Raw genomic sequence first — 27909 nt, forward strand, 5'->3', positions numbered from 1 at the left:
GTGTGACAAGGGTGTTTTTTTCTTTCATTATTATCTCGCAACTTCGATGACCGATTGAGCTCAAATTTTCACAGGTTTGTTATTTTACGCATAATTGTTGAGATACACCAACGAAGGCTAGAGTCTTTGACAACTACCAATGGTGTCCACTGCCTTTAAGCCCCCGCGCAGTGTATATGATGGATTATACATTTTGCTGGATTTGTAAAAAAAACAATTGTTTCTTATGATCGACTTGATGTTCGAAAAAAATTATAACGCACGGCAGGTATCTTGCTATCCACCCATGGCACTGTGACGAAAACGAGGCTGGGAGCAAGTTCGTCTGACCCCCCATATATGATACTGAGAACTATCTTTATTTACTGTGAGACAGGGGACCAAACACACGGTTTAAAGCCAAAGGGGCACGGACGCAATCCTCTTTGAATTATTAAAAAGACAAGTAGGGGTGGGAGACGATTGTGTCGCTGAGGATGTGTGGTCAACAAAAGACACCAAAGGAAAAAAATCGAAGACTGGACGAAGCTCTTCGATGTGATGTTGTTTTTACTGTCACCGCCCCCATGAATGTTTGCAACGTGTAGTCCTTGACCTATACAAGAGTTATGTTTTGGCTAACGGCTCTTGACACTATTGGTAAATACTCAAAACAATTGTTAGCATAAAAACTTACTTGGTAACGAGAAATGGAGAGCTGTTGATAGTATAAAACGTTGTGATAAACAGCTCTCTCTGATGTACACGTAATTTCTTAATTAAATAATAAAAGACTTCAGCCGAAGCCTTTAATTATACATGTGAAGAGCACACAAAGTAGTGCAATAAGTATGTTTTCTGTTTTAATATTCTCCTGCAACTTTAAAGAACAGTTGAACCCAAAATTCACAGGTTTGTTATGATATGCATTATGTTTGGACACACAAAGTGAGAATACCTTTCTTTGACAATTACCAAACGTTTCCGTTACCTTTAAGATTGCGGTCTGAGCACCCCACCCATCTCACTCTGACCCCGCCCCTGCATGGACACTCCATCCCTGTCGTGAACTGCCCAATGTTTATCGGTCCCGTTATATTCATCTCCAAGAAGTTTCCCCTCAGAAGTAAACAATGGATGCTAATCGATTTCGTTTGAGAACAATTGTACGTTCTTCCGTTAGTCTTCTGGCTGGAGATTGCTCTAATCGATCATTCTGGAGCTAGGCATCGTATTTGTGACTTACTCGAGAATGTCAATTATTAATAGCATAGATTTTAGCTTTAATAATGTTCCCATGCGTAATTGCCTAGGGGTGCAGTGCAAGACACAAAAACCCTGTTTTGGACTTTGGGCTATCGGCTTCGGTCTTTAGGTCCCATCAAGATGAACGCTTTTCCTAGGCTGTGGCTTGCTTTAAGACAAAGCCGGTATTCAGAAGCCATGGTCTCGAAATTGGTCTAAAAGATTGCAATACCGAGAGGGCACAGCCTGGAGCCCTGATCAGAAATATTGTAATAAATATACAGATGGAGCCCCTCTATAATTAGTTGCTATATCTCATTTGGCTTCCACATTAAGCATAGTCTTTTTTCTCCAATAGAAGAAGAATGACTCCCACTTGACAAAGAAAACATGGAGGACAAAAAGTACCCCCGGCCCAGTGATCAATGAGCCCTCTTGGACAAAGTATTCGATCGATCAAGTGAGGAGTTAGTCGATAAAATCCCAAGAGGTAGTTGATAAGATGCCCTTCGGAAGAAGAACCGGGCAGACGCGTTGCTTGAGTTTGGCTAGAAGGTAGCCCTTCGTTTCGCGAGGGGATAATACTCGCTGCTTCTTGGTCTCATCGTGGGTTTTTTCTTCGGATTAAATTGGAATAAAGTCCTCCAGGACTGATCCCGATTACCACAATGAGGTAAGATGAACTTAACAGTTAAGTGCCATAATTGATAACAGTGGGACAACTAGGGTCAACGTGTATAGGGAGACACAAGGTTGTACATTTTTTCCTAGGTGGCACTTCTGGCTAATGAGAGAACTATGTTTCCATTTGCATTTTTTCCTAACAAGCTCCCTTTTCAGAGCTCTTTTTATGACATTTATTTTGTATAATCTGACGCCATGGAGGTAAAGGGTTGTCTATGTGTTAATTCTTGAAAAAAAAAGTTTAATATTAGCTGATATTACTACATAAAAGTGGGATAACAGTTTATTCTGATAACCACGTTTCTTCGAAGTGAAAAGATTCTCAAAAATGCCTAATAGTATCAAAAGCTGACGATGGGCCTACTTTATAACCTAGTAAGTTTTTATTGCCGATAGTTCTCAGAGTCACCGCCATGCGTATGTACAGGCCCTTTAAAGGCATGTTTGGTAATATTGTCAAAGACCAGTTTCCTCACTTGGTGTATCCCAACAAACAAACCTGTGAAAATTTGGGCTCAATGTTGCTCTGTGAATTTGCAAGAGGAAAATGAAAGAAAAAACACACTTGTTGCATCACTTGTGTGCTTCCATAATGCACAATAAAAGGCTTCAGCCGAACTGTATTATTTCAGTGATAAAATTACCTCTTTCTTGAAACTATGTTCAGTGGGAGCCGTTTCTCACAATGTTTTATACTATCAACAGTTCTCCATTGCTCGTTATCAAGTAAGTTTTTATGCTAACAATAATTGTTTGGTAGTAGTTACCAATAATGTCTAGTCAAGTGCCCTTTAAGTACTACACAGATAATAATTACGATTGCGCTGATCGGTTTTGTTTACATATAATTGTTTATTTTAGTAAACAACAAATGACGATGACCGGTATCGAGTCTAGTGCAAACTACGGCAATGCCTTTGTTGTCATGCCGATGGAGGACCCTGGTCCACCGAATTACGAGAAGCCTAAGACATCAACTGAAGAAGATACCCCTAAAAAGGTAAGATCGAAGACAAAATCTGAGAAGTTGCTCGAATTCTGAAAAATATATTATTAACTCTGCGGCCAGTAGCATAATAAGAAGCATGTCCTCAAAATAATGATTTAGAACCCATAGGTTACTCAGACTTCGCCGGTGGGTTCTGTGTCAGTCTCGCACATTTTCAGGGTCAGTTTGAGTAGACAGATTCATATTGACCATGGAAAGGGTCCGGTGTCCCAGCGTAATCTGCCTCCACCCCACCCCTCGGAGATGACGTCCCCCTATGGGAAATTAATGTTGGCTGAAGGACAATGTCTCAAAAGAAGATATAAGATGTAGTTTGGACAAAGTTCCCCGTATGATTGGGGGGGGGGCACAGGATCTCTTGCCACACTGGCTCCCTGTGACCCGAATTCCAGGACCATCTTGACCCTGCAGTTTTTACAGATTCATCGGAACTTAAATGGAAAGATTGTTTCGTTAAAACCCGTGGAAATAACTTGTAAATTGTTGACATTGTGTTTTTATTTTCTCTATCCAATCCACAGAAGGAGACCATCGGCTCCATTGTGACCGACTTTGGAAACGAAACAACCGCACATGGAGTGAATAGGATTACCAATGCTAGCAACTGCCTTATCGGTCTCGTTTGGTTGATCGTTCTGCTCGGTGCATTTGGGCTGTTCTCTTACCAGGGGACATTTCTGGTCCTTGATTACTTCGGCTATCCATACGGTACCACCATTGATGTTGTCACAAAGAACAACGTAGGTTTCCCTGCCGTTACGGTGTGTAATATGAATAGGCTGAGGCGGTCTAAGCTTGTTGGTACCCGGTTTGAAGGAGTTATTGCCATCGATGGTGGAATCAGTGGAGGAGATGCCGATTATTCCTGGTTTTTTGACTGGTCTTCACAGGCTAATTGGCTTGATGCGTATCTTTCTTCGGGTGCCGGTGGTGGTGGCGGTGGGAGGAAGAGGAGGGCCGGTGGAGGCAGCTCTATCGGAGGTGGTGGTGGAAGTTTGGGCGGTGGGGGTGGAAGTTTGGGCGGTGGGGGTGGAAGTTTGGGCGGTGGGGGTGGAAGTTTGGGCGGTGGGGGTGGAAGTTTGGGCGGTGGGGGTGGAAGTTTGGGCGGTGGGGGTGGAAGTTTGGGCGGTGGGGGTGGAAGTTTGGGCGGTGGGGGTGGAGGTTTGGGCGGTGGGGGTGGAAGTTTGGGCGGTGGGGGTGGAAGTTTGGGCGGTGGGGGTGGAAGTTTTGGCGGTGGGGGTGGAAGTTTGGGCGGTGGGGGTGGAAGTTTCGGTGGGGGTGGAAGTTTCGGTGGGGGTGGTAGTTTTGGCGGTCCTGGTGGTGGATTCGGCACTCCCGGTGGTAGTTTCTCCTTCATCGATGAATGGTTCACCGGTTTCGGCAGCACAGACTTCCAAAACTTCGAGTACGTTGACTACTACGATTTCGGTGACGTCACGGGCGAGAGTGACTGGAATGGCTTCCTGGAGAACTCCAAATCAGAGGATTATAGTGACATCATCAACGTTGCCAACCCAACCAGAGATGAGCTGGACGTGTTGGGGCATCAGGCTGAGGACTTCATTCTGCAGTGTACATTTGACAAGCGTCCTTGCAACTATACGTAAGTTTGAAGTGTTTTGTAGGGGTAATGTGTTGTATTCACAGGCAGCTTGTAGGCAACAAGCTCAAAGGTACGCAGCGGGACGGACGGGAGCGTGCATTCCAGTTAGAACCAACGGGCAATAGCGCCCAGATGCCCCGGGTGTTTAGAGGGAGCTGGAACCTCATCACAGACGACAAATTAAGCACTGACATTGGGGTTATGACAATATCTGTCATAATTGGTTTCACTGGTGCGTCCGGCCGGAAGACAGTCGTGATAAGGTTGCCATGGGGGTTTACCCGATAGTATAGTGCCGAGTCTACACAAAAAACTGACAACAAGTTGGTCTTTTTTTCTTATACAGTGATTTCCACAAGTTTCAAAACAGTCAGTTCGGGAACTGTTTCACGTACAACCACGGCCGAAATGAGACGGCAAGGGAAACAAGCAAGTCAGGCTCGCAGTATGGTAAGTAAATTATATACTGTTTTCCCCGGGCTCTCAGTATATTATCCCATACCACTCGTCCAACGTTCTGGTGCACTGGGGATCTTCACACATTAGACATGTGGCTTACATCCCTTCGCTGTAGTTGGATCGGGACACCTGAGAGGCCGTCGTGGCCGTCACAAAACTAACTTACTTGACATTCTACGGAAAGATCTCCATGCTCGTCAGCTGTACCTTAAAAACCCACAGTGACATACTGTTCCTGTGTACAGTTTATATATATTACATCTCTTCTGCAGAAGGGCGATGCCTGTCTTGTTCGGGGGCACAAGAAGTAGAGTGCATTGACCGGAACCAGAATTTCGAACCCACACTATCATGAACCCGGTGCATTTTGGACCGCTTAGTCAGTCAGGGCCGGTCTATCGAAGTCTAGTTTTTGTTCCAAATGCCTGAAGTCGGTCCGTTCAATATTAAAAAAAACTGCTCAATGTTCCTTCACAGGTCTGCATCTTACATTGTTCATCGAACAGCCGGAATACGTCGGACTTTTCTCCCCGGAGTCCGGGGTCCGGATCTCTGTTGACGATTGGCAGACGACTCCCAATCCCGAAGATACGGGTCTCACTGCCTCCACTGGTCAGGCGACCTCAATTGCTATCAGAAAGGTATTGTTTATGGTATGGGTGAAGATGGGGTGCCAAACATTCCATGGGCAACCTCTGTTGACTTGATAGTTATCTTTTTTTTTTTTTTTTTTTTTTTCTCTTTTTTTTTTTTTTTTTTGGGGGGGGGGGGTCCTTTTTTAAGATGATAAGAATTGGAAATAAAGATGTTAGTTTGTTTTACCCTTTCAGTGTACAATATATATAAATGTACTCAGGACACTTTCCTGAGTTCTGATCACAGGCATTTACTCGGGTGAGATTCGAACCCACGACCTTTGTCCTTTGTTTTACCTACAGACTTTCATTGATCGTCTTGGCGGGAAGTACAGTAACTGCACTGACGGTAGCGATACTCTTTTCGAGTCAGACTTCTTCGCGTATTCACCACTGGCTTGTAAGAAGCAATGTGTGCAGAGGAATCTTCAGGAGTCATGCGGCTGCGTCTCAGATCTGCTACTCGAAGGGGAAAAGTGCAGCTTTCTTAACAGCACACAACGTAAGTTCATTGAAAATTATAACCAATCAGGGTTTAATTATTAATTTATTCATATATATATATATAGAGAGAGAGAGAGAGAGAGAGAGAGAGAGAGAGCGGACAAGTAAGAATATCGATCATTGAATATAAGGTCATACGTAACTTGGCGTGTAGCGGCCGGGCGGATAACAGCACATAACTCAAGCTCTGATGTTTCTGATAAACAGGGTGCCGGGGTTCAAGTCCCGATCGTGACACTCTTGTGTCCTTAAGCAAGACACTATTGCTTCGTCCTCCGGATGGGACGTAAAGCCGTAGGTCCCGTGTGTTGTGTATCGCACGTAAAAGAACCCAGTACATTACTGAACAGAAAATTGGGCGTGACGTCAGCAAAGTTCCACCATGTTCCCATCAGTGTTAGAGCAATTTGCGGTTGAAATGTTTTTCATGTGAAGTGTATGTTTTGATCGTTTTGATTTGCAGAGAGATGTAGACAGCTCGTGGAGACACTTTACGAAGATGACAAGCTTGAATGTTACTGCCCAGTAGCCTGCGAGTAAGTACCAGTAACTAGTTGCCAAGAAAAAGGGCCTAAAAAATGGGGAAATTCCACTTTTTTTAACGCCAACACGTCTATAAAAGTTTGCATTAAAACAAGAACGGCACGCATTGATAATGCTACCCTACATCTCCTAAACCCCTTTTGGCCGCCATCTTTTGGCACTATGTCCCCGGTATAAAACAAGTGCAAATAAATGCAAGTTAAATGAAAATGAATAATTTTTTTAAATGATTGTACATTGAACAGTGTTCGTTTTCTTTGTAGGGAAACAGGTTTCCAGGTTAGCTCGTCCGTGGCTGTGTGGCCGTCTGAACGCTATGAGGTGGGTTTCATATTAATGGCAGACATAAAGTAACAGAAAACAATTCATGATTATGTAAGGGTAGTTACCTGAAGCATGGAGGAAGAAAATGCCTGAAGTATACTCGTAATTTCATATAGGTTAGAATCAATGGACGTCCATGACACCCTTATAAGTTATAACTTAAGTTCAGACTAACCTCTTTGGGTTTTTGAAAGTGGAGAGTCAAGCTTGCCGTTGGTGGCGCCATTCGAATGGCTCACTGCAATGGCGCTGTCACGCACATGAAATGTCAGAAAGTCAGCGAAGAATTTGAGTTTGAATAAATATTATTATTCTCTCCTTTCGAGCCACGGCATTGACCGCTTCAGAAGTGGCTAAGGCTGCATCGTATTAGCCATTAGCCGTAAACCGTTTAATTTTGATGAGGTATGATTCAATCTTTCAGGAGCATTTGTACAGTCGTGTAGCTGAGAAGAACGATGTGGCGGCAAGAATTCTGCAAGATGTGGAGACCACGAGGTGAGACAAAAATCCGAGTACTTTCCCCACCACATGAGGGCGCTCCACGTCCCTAAATAATAAACCACGCCGCCAAACAAAATTAGTGTTGTCTTATTTCCCTACCCGACTGGCACTATTTAGGAGATTTTTTAAAGATTTTAATGAAGGTTGAACTTTATTTTCATTATTTTAAAAAAATTCTCGCGAGGAATGAAGGTGTACATTTAGCAAAAAACATCCATCAAATTTTCCGCAGGATCTTTTAAAAATCTGTGGGTTTTTGAAACAATTCAAAAGGTGAAAATATAAAAAAATAAAAAGTGATGATCAACCCCTAAGCTATATTTTTGCCTTTTCATGGCAGGGCGCCAATTCACCCATTACCTGGTATTGTATTCAACGTAGGAGTCAGGCCTCGTCTTGGACTCGGCTTTGCCAAACTACAGTTAGACTTGTTTCAATAATACAGTATGATTAGGCTAAGCCTACCTTTGGTGCAAGCCCAACTTATTCTGAAGTAAGAAACGTAAGTTGGATACAAGTAACTTTGTTATAAAGACTACTAAATTTGTCCTTGTTTGCAGGAAGAACATGGCCCGTTTGCACATTTACTTTGAGGAGTTGAATTACCAATCGGTGACTGAGGTACCATCATGGACGGTAAGTTCATATCCAAGATAATATGTCGAATACCTTTCAAGCAATCTCAATTAACTCTCATATTGTTGGTAATATATAGCAGAAAAGTTACCACACTCTGTGGTGACGCATAATCTTTTGAATACCCGTCAAGAAATCTCTCATATTGTTGGCAACATTTAGCAGAAAAGTTGCCATCCCTCCAAACCACATCGGTAAATGGTCAGACAGTTGACTGTGTACTTTGTATATGCATTCACGCCATGATATTATATGCAGGCTAGTAAAGTGCATCTATCATTCAAAACCACAGTGGACGATATTAATTGGTCAAAGAGTAGGAGAGTTAATATTCATGTTCCATAGTTTGTCACAAGTGATTCCTATCTTTGAAAAATATTGATTGTGGGGCTACGTTTGAAGTATGAGACTACTCATTTGAACATAGCACCATGTAATGGTTAACAAGGTGCTGGGGCGCAAAATGCAGCCAATCAAACAAGGAACTCAGGGGTGAACCCCTTCTCTTTTCAATAAGTGCACTGGGTTCTTTTACGGGTGTTACACAAAGCACGAGTCCAACGTCTTTACGTCCCATCTGAAGGACAAAGCAGTCATGGTTATTAAAGTGTCTTGCTTATTAAGGACACGAGTGTCACGACCGGGACTCAATTACACACACACTAAGCTGATCAGAACCACCAGAGCTTGAGTCCGGTGCCCTTATCCGCTGGCCACAACACGGCAATGGTATTATGTTATGACCAACATGAATGATATTGTTACTTACAGTTTGAGAGCATCCTTGGGTCTGTTGGTGGCCTGATGGGACTCTACGTTGGAATCTCATCCATTACACTCTTTGAGATCATCCTATTCGTCCTTACGCTCTTCAAACATTGTTTGAAGACTGTAATGTGCTTGAATAAGGTTCACCCAGATCAGAAGTAATAAAGCGTCAGGAAATAATATCGACATAGTGTAAGGTAGTGCAGAGAAAAGTATTTAATTTGAAGTCTGACATACAAAGCTTAAAAGCTGGCACATGGTTTGGTACAAAGGTTGGGGTAGTAAGGACCCTATTATATAAACCTATGGGTGCTTTCGTTTAGCTTCCCTGGGTCGACCCCGGTTTGTGGCGGGTTTTTTTTCCAGGACGTACGTGGGTTATTATCTGCACACGTTCGTCCTGGAAAACAAAAACGCCACACACCGGGGTCGACCCGGGGAAGCTAAACGAACGCACCATATATTGGTTGATTCTGGAGGATTGAGGCAGTAGGGATCCCACATAAACTTATATTGGTTGATGATATAGAATTGAAATGTATTTTATAAGACTCAAAGTCAAATTTGAACACCATATTAAAGAGTGAGCAATTATTTATACAATTAAAAACACAAATCTGCCAGCTTTTTCCAGTCATGAGTTTACTGCCCGACACTAAAACTACGGGCCTCAGCAGGCCGGTGGTCCAGTCTAATATTCTAGCCATGGAATGGCTGAAGAAAACACAGCAAGACAGTTTGCCATTTCATATTATTGATGCAAAAAAATCATTCTTTATTTTGAACAATATCAGACAGATCCTATGCACAAAGAGTGACGAATTTTGAGTTTGTAATTTCACACGATGTATAATTTATTTCCAGAAAGCTGCATGACCCTATGCCACATTTTTATTGATATGTTCATAATTAGTGCTGTGAGTTTGTTTTTTTAAGAATAATTTTGACAGAACGTTCACAATTAAGATAAAACTTTAAAAAAAGTGTAAATATTGAATCCATCCGAAGAACTTGAGACTGTTTCTCTTTATCAAGACTTGAAAAATATTTCACACAAATCGTCAGCTCAGTTCTGTAAGGTCACTTATTGCATTTTCGAACACATTCTTGTCAAAAAGTTGGAAGTGTAAAATGTTTGACAAAAACATCACAATCCACAAGTAAATGTTTTTCGTAGAAACTGAATGATTCTTTTTGCCTACAATTACTTCGGAGACCACTCTTGATCATTAAACTCCATTTACAAGGAGCTCCAAAATATGCCAAAGAAAGAAGTTCTTAAGACAATCGTTCAAAATGCATTGAAATAAAACTGACCTTATTGCCTGAGCCAATGAAATGTAGTGACGGGTGTATGGCATATGGATTTTTATTGTAGTTTTTTTATTCTGTACAAAAAGAGTGAAGATTGTTTATGAAACATCACAATAAAGACTTGAAGTTTGCAAATTTTAAAATTATTTTCTCCTCGGTCATTATTTCTTCAAGACTCATAATCTATCAGGGCTCAAATTTCAAGACAATCTCTACTCAGCAAAAGGTCTAGCAGCTAGTAATTTCCTCGTATATATTCATTCTGTCCTGAGCTTTTAGGAAGAGCATTGGACTTGAAATTTAGGAGTAAGTGTATTTGGAAAAAGAACAGCAGATTGTGTGAAAAGAACAGGTCTTTGTTAAAGGCATAGACACACATCCATTTAAAAAGGTTATCTGTTCATTAGTGAGTGGGGACACAAGGTGACAGCAGACAGGTAAATCCATTGTTCTTGGTAATGTGAGCTCAGAACAACGTAAACAATGGACATTTATCTGGTAAATCTGCTGCCACCTAGAGTTCTAAAGTCTCCCAATGCAGTGCCTTTATTTCCGGGTCCACTGAACCATGACTCCATGAAACAGTTGCAGGTGATCCTTTACATAATTTTAAAACGGTTTTATTTCTCAAGACAACATTGCACATCAAAACTTGCGAACGATTTCATTAATGACGATTTCTTCATTGCACAGGAAGTTTCACTTCCGTTGTATAAACACTCGGAAAGTGACACAAATTACAACTGCATTAATCAACTATAATCACACTTTAAAAATTTAACAACAGACTTTCAGAAGTTTACTACCACTGTACTGTGTTAGCGGTGTATACTCAGTACTTTCCCGAGTCCTGTGAAAAAATACCACAGGTATGTAATACTCACACCATGAACTATCACTTCCTCTGTCCATGAACATCATTCCTGAAACATCCTTGAACTCTGTGGACTTTTAAAAGTTTATTTCCCTCTAACGCCTAATCATAGTTCATTCTGTTAATTGTGACACCTTCTCGAGCCGCACTTTGTTCAATCATTGCCAATGACCGATCTATTTTGCTTCCTATGATGGGCGCAAGCATAGCAATATCATAGATTGATGTCTCATTGCCTCCACCTGAAACTGTCATGTGACACCCCATCCAAAAGGTCAAAGGTGAAACTGCTAGGAACTTGGCAGGTCTTCCCAATCACAAGGCCCATATCTGATGTTTTTTACAAGCCTCAAAAGTTAAGACAACAGAAGTTCAGACCAGCTTATCTAAAAGCCTCTTTCATCAGAGATTTATGGTCATTAACATTTTCAATCCCGATGTTCGTGAGCCATCACACCAACCTGATCGTAGAACTCTCCAGTCCTCCAAACTTGTCGAGCGTAAACAAGAAACATCCTGACACGGTCCATGACGATACTGCCGAGATGTTGCTTCAAGAACCACCCGGCTACAGCGGCAAGGAATAGCCAAGAGAACCAAAGAGCAAAGTCGATTTCCTCGGTTGGTATGCTGGGCAGTGGACCAATGGCGTCTGCCTCATTTACAGTGATGGAGGAGTTGGGCTCAAGACCTGTTGGAAAATCAGAATAAAATTAATATGAGATTTTTATTTTATATTTTATTTGAGAGACCGCCTAACATTACAAGGGCGGCTGACCACTTTAAGGTGAGGGCTACACTAACTGATTGGGGCTGTCACCCCAAATCTACTCCCATCAGGGTCATGTTGCCACCTACTCACGGGGGCTGAAACAGGGTTACACCCTATCATGGGGCTGAAACAGGGCAAGACCTTCACTGTCAGTAAGTATATAGGCCATGTAGGCGCTATGGGTATCGTCCACTACTAGAGGCCTGGCTGGTAGAGCAGAGTGTACTGACTTTCCAATTTACCAATGGTACACTGGTTATTGAAAAAGCCTCAAAACATTAGATCACTTTACATTGATACGACTCCAACCAAGGATTCTCAACCAGATTTTTCAAAGCTTAGGGATCTCCTAAATGGGAATGTGAACTTTTTATTCCAAATATCAAGTAATAAACCGAATCGAATACAATTCAGAATTTGGCTTTCAAATTATATTTGACCTTACATTTTGACCTTACATTTCCTACATGACCCTACATTTACCTTCTGGCAAATCAAGTCTAAATAAATAAAACACCAGGCCCTTTTGTCACCAGATTCATTTCCTGTTATGTGGAATAAAGCTTCCTCTCTTTTGTAAACCAGTCAACAATTCAAAATGTAACTTCCCACCACCACTTCTTCCCAGTAATAACTTTTGTGGCTTTAAGCACACAAAACTGACACGCAAAGTTGTGTTTTAAAGGTTTTAAGGGATTAAGATAATCTGATAAAACTAAGGCCAAGTGGAATCCAAACAATCACATTGGATAAATAGATAACATTTCAGTATCACCAGATGTTCTGTGTTTGATGATACACAATTTCAAACATTTTAAAAGTTCTTGCTACCGTTATTTGTAGAAATAGTGTATTGACCTTGTAATTAGTAGGGTCGGTCGATGATGAGATTGCGATTTTGGTGAACCCTGTACACAGTCACATTATGTAAATTAGAAAGATAGGACGATATTCGCAGGAATTTGAAGATAATCATTTCCTTTGAAAATAACAGGCCTGATTACGTCACTGAGGCAACAACTCCATACCCTCTGGTCATTGCCTTAGTGCCCTAGCCCTCGTGAAATGTTCCAGTAGAAATTTACAATTTACTCATAGGAAAAATGCCTTGGTGATCTTCCCCTTTCATAATACGAAGCATACAGACCTGAAATACATGTAATGTAGGAAGAATTAACAAAGCAATTGCAGCCATTTACAAGTAGATGCTAATTTTGCATCAGGGATAAAGAATTTAGTATGTCTTTACCCTTACACCAATGCCCTGAACACTGAATACTTTCCCTCAAATCACTCGGGTAGGATTCAAACCCACAAATTTTGCATTTAACAGAGCAAGTGCCTTACCACTAAACCACTGAGCTAGCCCGGTGGCTAGAGGCAGTTTGAATCCTGTGTGTTAGCAGCGTGTCAATATTTAAATGGATGCTTTCTTCAACTCTGAACTAGCCAGTCGGACCACTTGGAGTGAATTCTGACTGGTCCTTACATGTAGGTGTTTTTACTGACATTCGACCAGCGGACTACTTACGAACGATGGGATAGTTTTACGACCAAATCTAAGCAAACGCACCTGTAAAATTCCTAATGAAGTCAGTGAAGACGCTGAATGTCCTCTCGCTGTAATTGAACCTCATGACTGGTTTATTGTTGTGGAACAGGAGGATGTTTGGAACAGCGACGATACTGTAGCGTGTGTTCAGACTGAAAGAAAATCAGCATAAAATATAACTGGTGCAAATGCATACAACCCCCTAATCATGCCGCCTCCATCTTCGTCATGTTCCTCATATCGAATAACAATAGTAAATGCTAATAAATCATTTTTCAACATCAACCCTCCTACGGTTTGACCAATCAATATCATCAATAAATAGGGCTCTTTAACGAGAACAATGTTGATGCAGTTTAACTTTCGAGCTGGTTTGCATTTGAACACACACATACTAGAGAAGATTTGTCTCAGTATAATGGATGATTCAAGGAATATAGAATTGGGGATAATACGCCAGAAAACTAATTTTCTTTTAATTTATGATATTTGAACTGAGCTTACCTGTTATGCTGAAATGCGTCAATAGCCAGAACCTCAAGATCTGGAAAAGCCCGTCCGATGGCGTTAAATGCTGGCGCAGCAGCAGTTGAAAACTTACACCATGGTGCATAAAACATCACAAAGGCACAGTACCCACTCAGCATAGTGGTCGAATTGCTGCCTTTATCAGTCTTGAAGCTCACAGCTTCAGTTAGCTCTGTACTGTTAACAATCCGTACTTCAGCCGTTCTGTTCCCAAACAATCTCCTAAGACAAGGGTATCTAATCTTACGGGGCGTGTATAATGCTTCATCCTCGACATACGTGACATCCGGATGCGGGTATTTTAGACTTGCGTTCACCGTTATGTTCAGGTTGTTTAAGAATCGATGGAAAGCGACTGGTCTCATGTAGGATGCTGCGATGTGGATGAAGGTGATTGGTAGTGAGACGTTTGCCTCTTTCTTGCTTCCCAGTGAGGCATTGTTTGTAATTGTCTCTTTCGGAGTCTGGGTTAAAGGGGTTTCTTGTTTGTCGAGTTCTGTTTCTTTTGAAAGATCATTTGAGCTCTCCTCATCAGCATTTCTTACTTCTGAAACTGTAGACAAGAAATACATGTTATTGCATGGATCGAGGATAAACAATAAGGCTGTTATTGTTGTTGTACCCTGGATCTACCTGGTCCTCCATGCCTGGATAAAGGCCTTACCTGAGCGTGACGCCAGGGAGGTAGCCACAGCTACTGCAGTTTATCAGGGATTCACAATGTTACAATGGCATGGACCTAGGCTTTACTCCCTAGACCCAGAACTTCACTTGGGCTCTGTACTAATTTGAACACATTTTGACATATCGTACTCTACATGCGATTGTGATCACCCAAACTATTTATGTTTTTGTTGTACATGCATTTTGTGGAACGAAATAAATGCAACTGTATTAATTTAATTCTTCAAATGAGTACAGAGCATCAGTTACTGTACTAAAATAAATAGGTATACGACTAACCTTTACTCAATTTCTAAATAAGCTGTCGCTATAACACTGGCTATGACCTCCATTAAATTGCTTTGACCAGTCACCATTTTTGTCCATGAGTCGAAAACCGAAAGACAGACGACACTCACTCAACAGTTCGTATTAATAAAATCATAGAGTAAGGACAGAGATTACTCTATGAATATGATAAAATGAAATAACAATTATCTAAAAATTACTGAAATAAGATAATCCTGTTTGTAAAAATTAGTGAACAAGTATTGCCAGGATACGGAAAGTTTTCGTAAAGATGACTTACCAAGATTCAGGTCCACACAAAGTACACAAGAAGACAAAGAAATAAGAAATAATACAGCGACTGCCAGACGGAAATGTTTCATGGTGGCCGCCATCTTCTTTTAAACTTTGACCTCAAAATAACCTTTTCAATTTGCATAACAGCAGATAGCTACGATTAGATGAGAGCTTATTAATTAAAATACCACAGAAGTTACGACTATCTGAGGATGAAAAACAAGTCCAATGTTTTCTTTACTGATAGTAATCATTTCTTCCGTAAACTTGCAAAATCAGCCCCAGATAAAATACCCCAAGCAGAAGAAATAAATAAAAACACGCCCATTACATTCCATGTGACAGCCCATATGGACGAAGAACGTCAGCTATAACCACCTGATTTGTAGCTAGCCAATCAGATTGCGCAGCATCAAGTGGCGTGGCTCTTACAGGGAGTGAACTTGCACTCTCTGGAATAGAGTGCAATTCACCAATTCATGACCATGAAACAAAGCACTCAACTCTGAAAATTTTATTGAACAGGAAGAAACTATAAATAAATAGTAAACTTCCAGGTACAACAATGTGTACATTTATTTTATGGGAGAGTTGGTTCTGAAAAGAGCCGGGCCCCTCATATTTACACTATTTTGTACCACGCAAGTTCACTATTTATTGATTTTAAAGTTTCTTCCAATTAATGCACACCATTGCAAAACTATACTAAATACTAAAACAATACTTGATTTATTAAAGTTCAAACAGCATCGAAACAGCATCGAACCAGATGCAGTATGGAGTAAGATGTAATACTCATTTAATATGGGTAGAGAAAAATAAGGCAAAACAAAAAATTACCAGTTGATCGTCCAGATTTTTCAAAAAAAGAGGCGGGACCTCATCCCTCCTCTTTTTGTTTTTTTTGCTTATTACTTTTTTTTTTCCAAGATGGCAGCTTAGTATTTCAAATCAAACAGGCCACCAGTTTTTCAGTCATATCTATTTATGAGGACCTGTGTTAACACTATTATTAACAGGGTAAAATTGCACTAACAAGATTTGCTGGTGGCAGGCATTCACTAATATTGTTTTATGAAATAGACGGTTCCACGCGTGTTCGAGAGCGTCACGTTAGATTCGGGAAAAGCTCCTAGGCCAGTCCCGGGCGGGAACGATCAACTTCATTGGCCTATAAGAGTGACAAGAACGCTCTGTAGTTAAATTATACCAATTGTGTGATGTTGTTGTTCTCTCAATCAAGTCATAACAAACACTATTTACTTTTAGTTTACTTCACAAAGCGTGAAATAAGGTCGCACTTATTTCGAGCAATTAAATAGACAAATAAAACTTTAAAGCATCCGGCATTTCTCAAGTAGGGAGCAAGTAGGGAGTAGGTTCACTACATGTAACAGCATACTACAGACAGTTGTACGCAGCCCAGTCAAAACGCACATGGGTCGTCCGTTGTGACATTATCATGCCAGTATTCCCTTGGACAGTACACACGCACCGACTGCATGTAAATTCGTTTTTTTCTTCTGTCTAATGAATGAACGACAGCGAACTTCACAATATAAACCAAAATATTATACACTCGCCATCAGAGGAAAGACTGGTGTTCTCTTCAGCCTCGGTGGCAGAATATATTTGAAGCTAAACTCGGAGAGTTTGGTCGTCGATAACTGCAGTTCTTCTATTGAGTGAAGGATATTGTTGATGCACAACCGAAAATGACAATTGCAAGGGAAGATACTCTGTTCTTTGAGAACTATGAGGTGCTACTGAATACTAACCGAACACCATGCGACCCACACGCCCCCTTCGAGTTTGAGAAGCATTTTGAAGTCGCTGAGAAGATATGGTGGTTCCAGAATAACTGGTCCAAGTCGATAGTGTACAGTGCTCTGTATGCAGCCCTTATCTTCGCTGGGCGGTTGTACATGGAGAAACGGCCCCGGTTTGATCTGCGATTGAGCCTGGTGATGTGGTCGTTTAGCCTGGCGGTGTTTAGCTGGATGGGAGCCATTCGAGTATGGGCTGATACTATCGTCTTCGTAAGTACCTACGGATGGAAGGCATCTGCTTGCGACCCCATCTTCTATAAAGGCGTGGCCGGCTTCTGGTCGTGGCTATTTGTCTTAAGCAAGGTTCCGGAGCTGGGCGACACCATCTTCATCGTGCTACGCAAACAGAAACTGATTTTCCTCCATTGGTATCATCACATAACTGTCCTCATCTACTGTTGGTACACTTACCCCCAGATTGTTGCCCCATCTCGCTACTTCGTCCTGATGAACTTCTCCGTTCACGCCCTGATGTACACTTACTACGCACTCAAGGCCTCCAAGCTGATAAGCATCCCTAGCTGGGTCAACATCGTGCTCACCTCCTTGCAGATCACTCAGATGTTCGTGGGATGTGCCGTCAATTGCTACGTTTACTCCGTAAGAAGCAGTGGTGGATTCTGCTCCACCACAGACGAGAACATCCGAGCATCCTTCTTGATGTACCTAAGTTACTTCACTTTGTTCGTCCATTTCTTCTACGAAACCTACATGACAAAGAGAAGATTGGCTCAAGAGGCACATATCAAGAAATCATGTCATGACACCAATGAGAACGTTATGGATAAAACAAAGAAAACTCTTTAATAATGAACACAATATAAATTGTCAAACTTGACATAATGCCACTTTAAGTCCAAATTATTATAAAACAGGAAGTCCTACCTTTCATTGTCTTTTAATGAAGTCATCAACACATAAATATTATTGAAACTTCCCAAAAAGGTGAGTGGCAAGTATGTATATATATATTTATATTTAAAAAGAATGAAAACTATTTCACAAGACAAGAGTCCAATCAGTGGAGAGAATTTAATAGAATGGTAACACAAATTATGAGTTCAACTTGTTGGTTTAACCCATATACACCGATGTGTGTTAGCACTGTAAACAAAGCTCTGTGAAAAAATCACAGGCATATTACTCGGGTGGGATTCAAACCCACGACCTTTTCCATTCTAGAGCAGTGTCTTACCAACTAGACCACTGAGATTGCCCGGTAGCTAGAGGCAGTTAGAACCCTTTGTTTACTCAGCAGCGGTACCCGCAACCACTGATGTTAAATTTGTTTTGGTCTTGCATTTTCTGTAAATGATTTGTATTTAACCCCATTCACAAAACCCTTAAAGTCAAGAATGCTAAAGAGTGTGGGTTTTCTTTCATCATTGTTTAGCTGGTACTGCTCTTCTAGCAAATCAGTGTGATGTTGCAACTACCACAATTCCAAAGATGCATACAGTACTGATGGTGAACATTGAACAAACAAAAGTTGATTTGAAGATATTGCCAAATAAGTCCTAATATAAAAGAAATTGACATAATAATTTCGAGGCAGTATTATTTGTATGTGCATTTTGTATTTGTAGTCTATCATTATAGTTCAATGTAAATTTAAGATGTATATGTCAATAGGAACGGTGAAATTGTCCAGTATAGCTGGTTCTAATACAGTAGTATTTCATAGTATGAACAAGATATTTAATGTAACATGAGTGTAATGTTCATCAACTGATAGTGTAGTGTAGTGTAGTTTTTGTTTTTCAATCACATTAAAAGGAGCTTTATATTTCCTTGCATTGTAAACATGTTGCAGAAATATGTTAAAAGGGATGTTATTTAACAAGGTGCCTAAGACAAAAAAAATGTGTTTAGAGGGAAAACCTCGATTTGTGATTAAATATGATAATTACGTAACTGTACAATAATACTTCATGTACACAAAATTAATACATTCCTCGGAACAAGTTGTGAGATTGTTGTTGGCATCAAAACAAATTACATAAATGTCGTATTTAAAAAAAAAAATTAACAAGCAATGTGTGTGATTTTGTTGCCTGATGTGCACTACCACAAAATATTGTAGTTTTCTTTGCATCTTGCAGAATATTTTTGGACTAATTTTTAACCAAAATTTGACCATTAAAATGTTCCATCCCATCAAATTTGAAACAGCATAACAAAAGCTAGTAAATAACAAATTATTGTGATTAAAAAAAAAAAAAAAAAAAAAAAAAGGACTTAGAGCTCTGCTCCACCAAATGCAATTTTATCACTATCAGTGGCATGTTTGTGCGCTATGGGTTGTGAATTCAACTTGGCTTTAGAAAATGTGGTTTTTGGACGTAGATTGTATAGGGTAGGCCTTTAATTCGAATGACGTCATTACGTTCTGAAAGGGGGAAAACGTAGTACGCCATGCTTTTAAATAATGTGTATTTTTGGTGAATGGTTGCACGAGGGTCATTATGTATATCAATTTTCATAAAAGGATGAAACGTTTCTTCACATTGGCACTTCATAAAAAAAAACAATATTTGAAGCTCATTGTATGTATTTGCAAATTGATTGAATGATATTGTTGCACTGTATAATAGTCTCTTGTAAATCGACGTTTCATTAAAATGGTCTTCAGGAAACGATCTTTACTTTGTTTACCTTAAGAAATTGCTGATATTTATTCAAATGAATATTATATGTTTATTTAAAAAAAAAATCCACAAATGATCTGGAGCTGATAAAATGAGCACACACGACTCTTGCTTTATACAATTATTATATATATAGATGATTTATTTGGCGGTTTACCAGCTAAAATGCCATCCAATGCACGATACTGCTTCCCTGGTAATCATTGCCTTGTATTTAAAATTACCTCAAAGCATTTTGTCTTTGAATGCCACTTTTGAATTGGCGGCTGTGACTGTTGCTAAGGCTGTTGCTAAGGCTGTTGCTAAGGACAACTTATAAGCTTTGACATGTCACATCCACTTGTTTCGACAACAGCTTAACCATGGTTGTACTGCCCGCTCTATGCCAGCAACTATGTTTGTTTTTTATGGGGTCATGAAGGAAAGTCTTTTTTTATGAATCAAAATATGCTGGCATGATATACACATTAGCAAGCAGTGATGAAGAGTTGTTAATAATGGGCCAATAGTATTGGCACCATTTTATGTGAATCCTTCATTATTGCAAGTGGATATTAGAATATATATATTATAATTGCAGCTGAACAAAGAAAATCCCTGTGGCGAAGGGAATGCAATGTTTATCGATGTTAATTATATTCATCAATTTAATTTGTAGTCACAAATTATGAATAATTTATTGCGTTGCTTTTAATATGGGACAGCGGGTTAAAACAATGTGTTAATTATTAGGGAAAGTAAAGAAGAAGTAACTTTAGCAAAACTGTCATCACATTTGATGGAAATTTTCGTAAAAAGGAACATACTTGTTTTTTTGTTTTTTTTTGTTTTTTTTTATCTTTGCTTTATTTCGATTGCTACAATGGGTGCGTTCGTTTAGTGTGTGGCGGTTTTTCTTTCCAGGACGAACGTGGGTAATTATCTGCACACGTTCGTCCTGGAAAAAGAAAACGCCACACACCGGGGTCGACCCAGGGAAGCTAAACGAACGCACCCAATATAAATAAAACATGGTGTACTCAAATGCTATTTCCTCGATTTTGATTGCGTGTCAGGCCGGATTCTTTCTCTGGAGTATCGTTACTGGTGTGTTGACCTTTGGAATAATTTGTATTTCTTTTCCTAATAATTCCCGAAAATGCTTATACTTTAATTTACATTGTTTTAATACAGAGAGTCTTTCCTTTTAATCCTAGTGGATTTCTTTCCCCCTAAGATATAATTTTTTTTTTTCAATTTTTTTTTCAAGAAAAACAAAATACACTATTGTGGCCAAGAAAGAGAAGGGACGACCTGTACCAACTCTAATTTCGTAAGCTTGTAAATAAGATGTTGTTTGTGTCAATATGTTGTGATTTTGTTCTGTGTTTATCACTTTCGAACGGAACTTGTTCCTCTTAACAGACTTCCATTATGGGATAACATTTCTGATTGATTTACTGGGTGTTAATGATGCTCATTTTGCATAATTATGCAAATGAATTAAAAGTGCCCGGATGTGAATGTGACATTGGAATTATTCTTTGCTGCTATATAGCTGATTTTAAAGTTAATTTATATTTTGTTTTAAACTAAAGAGAAAGGCTTTTCTCGGTGGTTCTCAAACACTGAAAACACAGGGGTCAGAGGTGACTTGGTCAGTCTCAGATAACGGATAAACAGTTGACAATAATTGGGTCAGGATGGCCCAAATGGTAAACAACAACCCGCATTGGATCCGAACAAAGCCATGGCAACCCAGTGTTATGGCCAAGATAGGTTTATAACTGAAACATCCAGTCATGGTGGTCCTTACAAGACTTTCTGACTCAGTTTATTTGACCCGGTTATGGTCAACGCTGAACCTTGAATTCTCAGTGTTCAATCTTAGAATGTTTGAGTTAGTGATAGTGTAGCAATCTATGTACATGTACATAAACGCATTATACATTTCCAGCTTTTGCCTTTTTGCCTTGCAGCATGTTGATTTCTTTTCCTAATTTAACTTTGTTACGATCAGTACTCTTTACCCATTTTGTATTTAAACAAAAATTGCGCACAAATCATTGTGTAAATTCTCCTGTTCTTTCAGTGTTGTCTTTGTATTAATGTCAAAAAATGCCACCTGAAGGCTGCTGTTCCGAAGTTTGTTGAACTCTTAGAATTGTAGATAATCTTTCGAGATATAACCGGGATTAAGTTTCATATTTACTCTTCGGATTGTGTCCAAGATTCTCTCGATCCCATGTTGGAATTGCGAGATATGAAATTGATAATTCTAGGGCGTACAGTATACTAATGCTGCCAAGCTGGGGTGGAATTGTATTCTCATTAAAACATTTAGAACAAAACATATCGAATCTCGATATGCTGTTCCTTTTACTTTTAGCCCCAATTTTCTCAGGAATTGATTTTTTGGATGTTGGCACTTATTGCACCGGAAGGGTATTGAACGCAGTGCAAATTACACCGTTTTAAAGTGAGGTCAGAGACGTGTATTTTCCCCCTCACTCCACATAAGGACTTTATCTATTGGGAAATGAAAACAAAATTGAAATTAATATATCCCTTGCTCGTAAAAGCCTAGTGCCATTTCGGTAGCTATCAATATCAAGACCAGTGTCTGCAGTTTGGGGACCTAGAAGGAAAGACTTTGCCTCCATGGTGAGACCATAATTACATAAAAGAACAGTTGTCACCTATTAAACTTGCAGGGTTTGAAGATAATGATAGTAAAAAGCTTCCCTCCAAATATTATTAACTGAGGTTCTCTAGTTTTTGAGAAATTGGTAAAACAAGTCACAAAATAATTTTCGTCTCACGTGAGACGAAAATTATTTTAGAATGTAAAATCCCATTAACCAGTTATGGCATTTATTTTACCATAAACATAGTATAACTGGTTAATACGATTTTACATGCTAAAACGAGACGAAAATTGTTTGTTTTACTAATTTCTCAAAAACTACAGCACCTAAAGTAAAATGTCAAGGGAAGCTTTCTACTATCACTGTGTAAGTTCAATGCAAATCTGTGGACATTGTGTTTGTGTTAGGAAAAAGTACAAGACCCTTTCACAAACTAATTTTCCTCTTGTATGGAATTACCACCCCTACCCCCCCCTCCATTAAACGGATCTTCTCAATAATTCATGACATTCCCAGAGCGCAATAAAGACCAAAATACAATTATACCACAAACCGAGCACCAAATGTAGTGAACCATGTATACCACCCTCCAAGGTTCAACAAACTTTACATTCCATATTATAATAAAGGTCCCTATATAATAGTGTGTGATGTGCATTATCCGTTGCATACGCAAACATTTTCTATGTTTTTGTTTTCTGAAATAGCACCTATCAAAATTCGTTCAGATAAAAAGTCATTAAAAAACTTATTTGCATAATATGCATCCGTTGCATATTATGCAAAACATTTTCTATAGTTTTGGTCCTGAAATAGCTCCTATCGAAATTCGTTCAGATAAAAAAGTTCTCAGAAGAAAACAAAATTCGGCGATAATACAAAAACTGTCCATGCAACTTAATTAAACGGAATACAGCTAAGTTGATATATCACTGATATAAAGTTTATAAAAAGATAAACTTAAGTTGGCAAACAGATTACTTCCAGTATTGCTATATTAAGACATTTAAGTAAACCATGTGTGCAGAACTAATCATTATTATTTAATCCTCTTTAATCCATTTTTACTACGCCTGATAACACATTGTGTATTGAACGACGATCATGTGAGCTTATTCAAGCCTTATCTCAGCTACCACATGGTCCCCCTTTCCAAACTTCATGACAGTTTGGCTGGCATGAAGATTTTGTCAAGCAAGATTTGTCTGTTCGTTACCAGCTTTTATTATGAAATGGGGCCTTCTAGTTAACTAATGGTCCAAAATTAACAATGGAACGTAATGTTTTCAACCACAGCCTTATGTATACAATAATCAACGCTAACAATCTTTAAATCTTTAAATCTGTGACTTCTCCCAGTCTGTCAAAGAATTTCGCAATTATTGAGTAATGTATATTGATCTTTGGTGGTTCTATTTGCTTGTGACGTCTGTCTGTGAAGCAAGGTGATGTCTACTGGCAGTGTAATATTTGCCATGGATGACTTCCATTGTGTCCTCGCAATCAGATATTTGAACGAGTTGAAGTGTTTGAATTCGAGTTGCTTTTCATTCAGGGTCATAGAAATTTAACGAACCAGAATTGTTGCCCGCCCCCCCCCCCCCGATTTGCACGACTTGATTACGTGATGGGGTTGCGTTAATGACTTTGGTATAAACATTTTTAAACTAATACGCCGTGTATGCTAAACAGGTTTATGTTAAAAAAAAATTGTACAATAATGTATGCCTTTGACCACCCCCCCCCCCTCTCAAAAGAACTGAATACTGTGCTTACATATCGGTATCGGTGTCTGGGTAAAACCAAATAATATTCTTTACCACAGTTGCAAATTTAACATAGGCTCTAGTTTAATCGTGAAATAAAGCAAAATAGTTAAATAATGATCATCTGTGCTCACTATACAGGGCATAGATAGTTTAATCTATGCATAAACTTGCTGTGTTCTTCTGGCTTCGTGCATTAATACCGAAATTAAATATTGAGCAACGAAGAGCTGTTGATACTATAAACACAATTTTGCGAGAAACGACTCTAACTATTTAAGTAGGCGTACTAGTTTTGAGATAGCTTTCGGATAACTTCTCTCTAAAATATTTAAATATTATGAGAAAGACTTCAGGCCAAAATTTAAAAGCCTTTTTCATCTCACTCTTAAGCATCTGAAAGCACACACACTGATCTTCTACTCCATGCACTGGGAAACAATGGTGCTTTTCTTTCAACTGTTTTCTCGCATCTTTGATGACCAATAATATTGAGCCCAAATGTTCACAGACTATTAATTTTATGCATGATGTGGGCCATCAAGGACCGGAGACACCCAGTTAAAAAACGGGTATTTGGCAACCAAGCGTGTCCAATGCCTTTAATTAAAGTATAGCTTTTATTGCATGGACTGCGTGATCACAGGCTGCCTCGCTCGGTGGCATGATCGCGTGTCACCCTATGGGGCGATAAGTCTTTATGTGCCAATATGGTTTTTGTGTCTGCTTGTGAAAAGGATTCATTCATCATTGCAATAAAGGCGTAGCTGTATTGACCAATCAGCGTCGATAATCCCCGCCTGACCGCTTAAGCGCCAATTGCGAACATCTATGTTAATCAAGGGCTGTTCTATTAACCAAACGTCCTCCCTTGTTATCCACTGACGGCTATGTGAAATATGTGTACTGATCGGTGTGTAGCGGTTGACTTTGATATTCAGACCATAGGGGGTAACAGTCGATGGTTCGACTACAGTATGACTGTGTGATGTGGCCCTTGCCACCGTATTGGAAAAGTATGTGCATGGTACAGTGTGGTGGTTGTATCATGCGCTTTCATCATATGATATGATGACAGTACGACGAGAGCTTGCTCTTCCTAAAACAGAATACACCTAAATTTCCTGAACTTGAACTGTTGACAAAACCCGTGGTTTTTATTTTTCATCAACGATTCAACAACTAGCCGGATTGTACCATGGAGCACTTGCGAGTAAATTCTACCCTCAAACCTTTCGAACCAGCTTTTATGTTCGAGTTTGAGAGACAATTCCAACCTGGACCCAACCTGATATGGTTTTACAACAACTGGCAACTGTCTATTGTATTCAGTGTGTTGTATGTTGTGCTAGTCTTCGGCGGCAGGCGTTTGATGCAGTCTAGACAGCCGTTTGATCTGCGTCTACCCCTTGCTGTATGGTCGGCTGCACTCGCTGCGTTTAGCTGGATGGGTATGATTCGATTCGCTACCGGTACCTTTAGTATACTCCGGACCCACGGCTTGGATGCAACTATCTGCAACCCAGTCCTCTTCAAGGGTATGGCTGGGTTCTGGCTATGGATCTTCACTCTCAGCAAACTCCCTGAGCTCGTCGATACGGCATTCATCGTGCTACGTAAGCAGAGTCTCATCTTCCTTCACTGGTACCACCACATCACTGTGCTCATGTACTCGTGGTACTCCTATCCTCAGACTGTCGCTCTAGCTGGCTCGTTCTGCCTCATGAACTTCACTGTTCATTCCCTCATGTACTCCTACTATGCTATCAAGGCCTCTCGTCTGATACGCATCCCTAACTGGGTTGGCTTGGTGATAACCACGTTACAGATCACACAGATGCTGGTGGGATGCGTTGTCAACGGTTACGCGTACTGGAAAATTCAAAATGGCGGCTACTGTTCAACCAACGAACAGAACATGACAGTATCTTCAGTGATGTACTTCAGCTACTTGGTACTCTTTCTCAATTTCTTCATTGGTAGATACCTCTCCAAGCCGGGCAGTGATGGGAAGAGAAAAGATCGCAAGGAAAACGGGAGCAGTTTGCAAGAAAAGAAAGGACTGTAGAAATATACGACGAAGGAACTTCCATATTTAAATTAAAATATTCCAGTTAATTAGTATAAGCCAAATGCTTTCATCCACCCGGGGTTGAGGGAAATTATAATGCAAAGTAACTATTGCTATGTAAACTGATTTCGGTTACAATTGTACATTTCTCTTTTGTACTAGGCTCTAAAAAGACCATCTGTTGTGCAGTCATGGTCTCGACGGTTCGAACTGTATACTCTCCTTAAAGGAACACGTTGCCTTGGATCGGACGAATTGGTCTATAAAAAGCGTTCAAAACTGTTTGTTATGAAATGCATATGGTTAGAAAGATGTTTTAAAAGTAGATTATAATGATCCACACAAGTATCACTCGAAATTTCACGGTTTTCCTTTTACGTCGCGAACTATCACGGTCGGCCATTTATGGGAGTCAAAATTTTGACTCCCATAAATGGCAGACCGTGTTAGTGGACGAGGTAAAAAGAAAACCACGCAATTTCGAGGCATATTTGTGTTGATCATTGTATTCTACTTTTACAAATTCTTTCTAACATATGCATTTTATAACAAACGTTTACAGAACGCTTTTCAAAGACCAACTCGACCGATCCAAGGTAATGTGTTGCTTTAACATCTCTCATTTTGTTGGGGCTCTGAAAGAGGTGTTGATGTGTGGCCATGGTATAACTGATACTGTGCTTGTCTCAAATTCATATGTTCGAATAATTCTTGTCATCATGATTGCCAGAAAAAGTTATCAGCCAAAATACGTATGTCACATTTACAATCTGTAGTATTCTGCATATTTTTTTCATAATAGCAGAAAATTGTTAAGCAATATTCACTGGTTATTGCGCAACTATTGAAATCGGGTCCTGGTTTTAAGAGCCCAATGTTCATTGGTGTTGGTTTATAGGGGTAATTCTTGCTTAATCATGAACGCAAACTGATTAGTGTGACCTTCACGAACATAATCCTTGATACGGAAACCCTAGGAGGGCCTTGTCCAAACCTCAATTACGCTCCAGGCTCCGTTTGTTGTTGAACGTGCACTAAAAATGTACACTGCTCCGGACGGAGCCCCTTATTCCTATATCTAGGTTTTGAAAAGGCTCACACTAATTGAAATGTCAGGCCATACTTGTTTGCATTTATACCTTAGCTCTTTTGTGGTCATGTGGTTGGTAAAGCAGTTTGCAACAGCTAGTTCTATTTTCTCTACTGTAAGTTTATAAGACCATTATTGTTCCATGACGTCATTTGGGTAGGGCGCCCTCAGCTAGAGGGCAAAAGAATGTTGCTCATTGGCCCACCCTTTGAGCCATCCGTTTATAGCTGTGCGTTTTTCCCAAAGTTGCATGATCGTTTTGTTTCTAAGATGGCGGCGATATGACGTCATTGCATAGAGTCTAATACGTGTAGTCATAAAAACTAGCTATAGACCTTAGTTTCTTCCAATTTTGTACACTGTGTCTTTTGTGACTCTTTTGATGTGACTAAGTAAGTATCATTCACAATAGGTTAATTTTCTCTTGGTAAAATGTTGTAAATTACTAATTGGTATAAAAAAATAATCAAGAAATAATTTAAAATACTTAATATTATACAGTTTGTTTGTGTATTTGTAATATTATTTGAATACTTTGTGAAATCTACAAGGTAAAACCCCGATGGGTTTTTTGTATCGGTGTTTATTGTGACGTCTAATAAAGTTATCTTCAAAAAGTACTGATAATTATTATGGGACTCCCCCATTACAAACAATCATACATCTACCACCCCACCCCACCCCTTTCCTGGCACCC

At 39.8% G+C, this 27909-nt stretch overlaps 3 protein-coding genes and 1 pseudogene across 4 annotated transcripts; 3 read left to right on the forward strand and 1 right to left on the reverse strand.

The window, feature by feature from the left end:
* The first annotated feature begins 1748 nt into the window (after window positions 1-1748).
* On the forward strand, window positions 1749-10038 carry LOC139952994 (uncharacterized). The gene is made up of 11 exons (XM_071952365.1): window positions 1749-1897; window positions 2770-2908; window positions 3439-4520; window positions 4867-4970; window positions 5457-5620; window positions 5918-6116; window positions 6582-6654; window positions 6925-6982; window positions 7410-7483; window positions 8050-8125; window positions 8897-10038. Exons 1-11 carry the CDS (start codon window positions 1893-1895, stop codon window positions 9053-9055), a joined length of 2133 nt encoding a protein of 710 aa, XP_071808466.1. The 5' UTR covers window positions 1749-1892; the 3' UTR covers window positions 9056-10038.
* Window positions 10039-10175: 137 nt separating this feature from the next.
* LOC139952995 (uncharacterized) lies at window positions 10176-17528 on the reverse strand. Of its 2 annotated transcripts, none has more exons than XM_071952368.1 (4): window positions 17422-17528; window positions 13910-14486; window positions 13427-13557; window positions 10176-11772 (listed from the first exon to the last, which is right to left on the reverse strand). In XM_071952368.1, exons 1-4 carry the CDS (start codon window positions 17438-17440, stop codon window positions 11510-11512), a joined length of 990 nt encoding a protein of 329 aa, XP_071808469.1. In that variant the 5' UTR covers window positions 17441-17528; the 3' UTR covers window positions 10176-11509. The 2 variants fall into 2 exon arrangements, with proteins under 2 accessions (XP_071808469.1, XP_071808468.1); XM_071952367.1 differs by lacking the exon at window positions 17422-17528 and adding an exon at window positions 15186-15506.
* LOC139952996 (very long chain fatty acid elongase 6-like) lies at window positions 16660-21946 on the forward strand. Its single transcript, XM_071952369.1, has one exon. It carries the CDS (start codon window positions 16897-16899, stop codon window positions 17815-17817), a length of 921 nt encoding a protein of 306 aa, XP_071808470.1. The 5' UTR covers window positions 16660-16896; the 3' UTR covers window positions 17818-21946.
* Window positions 21947-25093: 3147 nt separating this feature from the next.
* LOC139953296 (very long chain fatty acid elongase 6 pseudogene) lies at window positions 25094-27696 on the forward strand (annotated as a pseudogene).
* The last annotated feature ends 213 nt before the right edge of the window (window positions 27697-27909 follow it).

The sequence above is a fragment of the Asterias amurensis genome, chromosome 21 (assembly GCF_032118995.1).
Source record: "Asterias amurensis chromosome 21, ASM3211899v1".
In the NCBI taxonomy this organism is placed as follows: domain Eukaryota; kingdom Metazoa; phylum Echinodermata; class Asteroidea; order Forcipulatida; family Asteriidae; genus Asterias; species Asterias amurensis.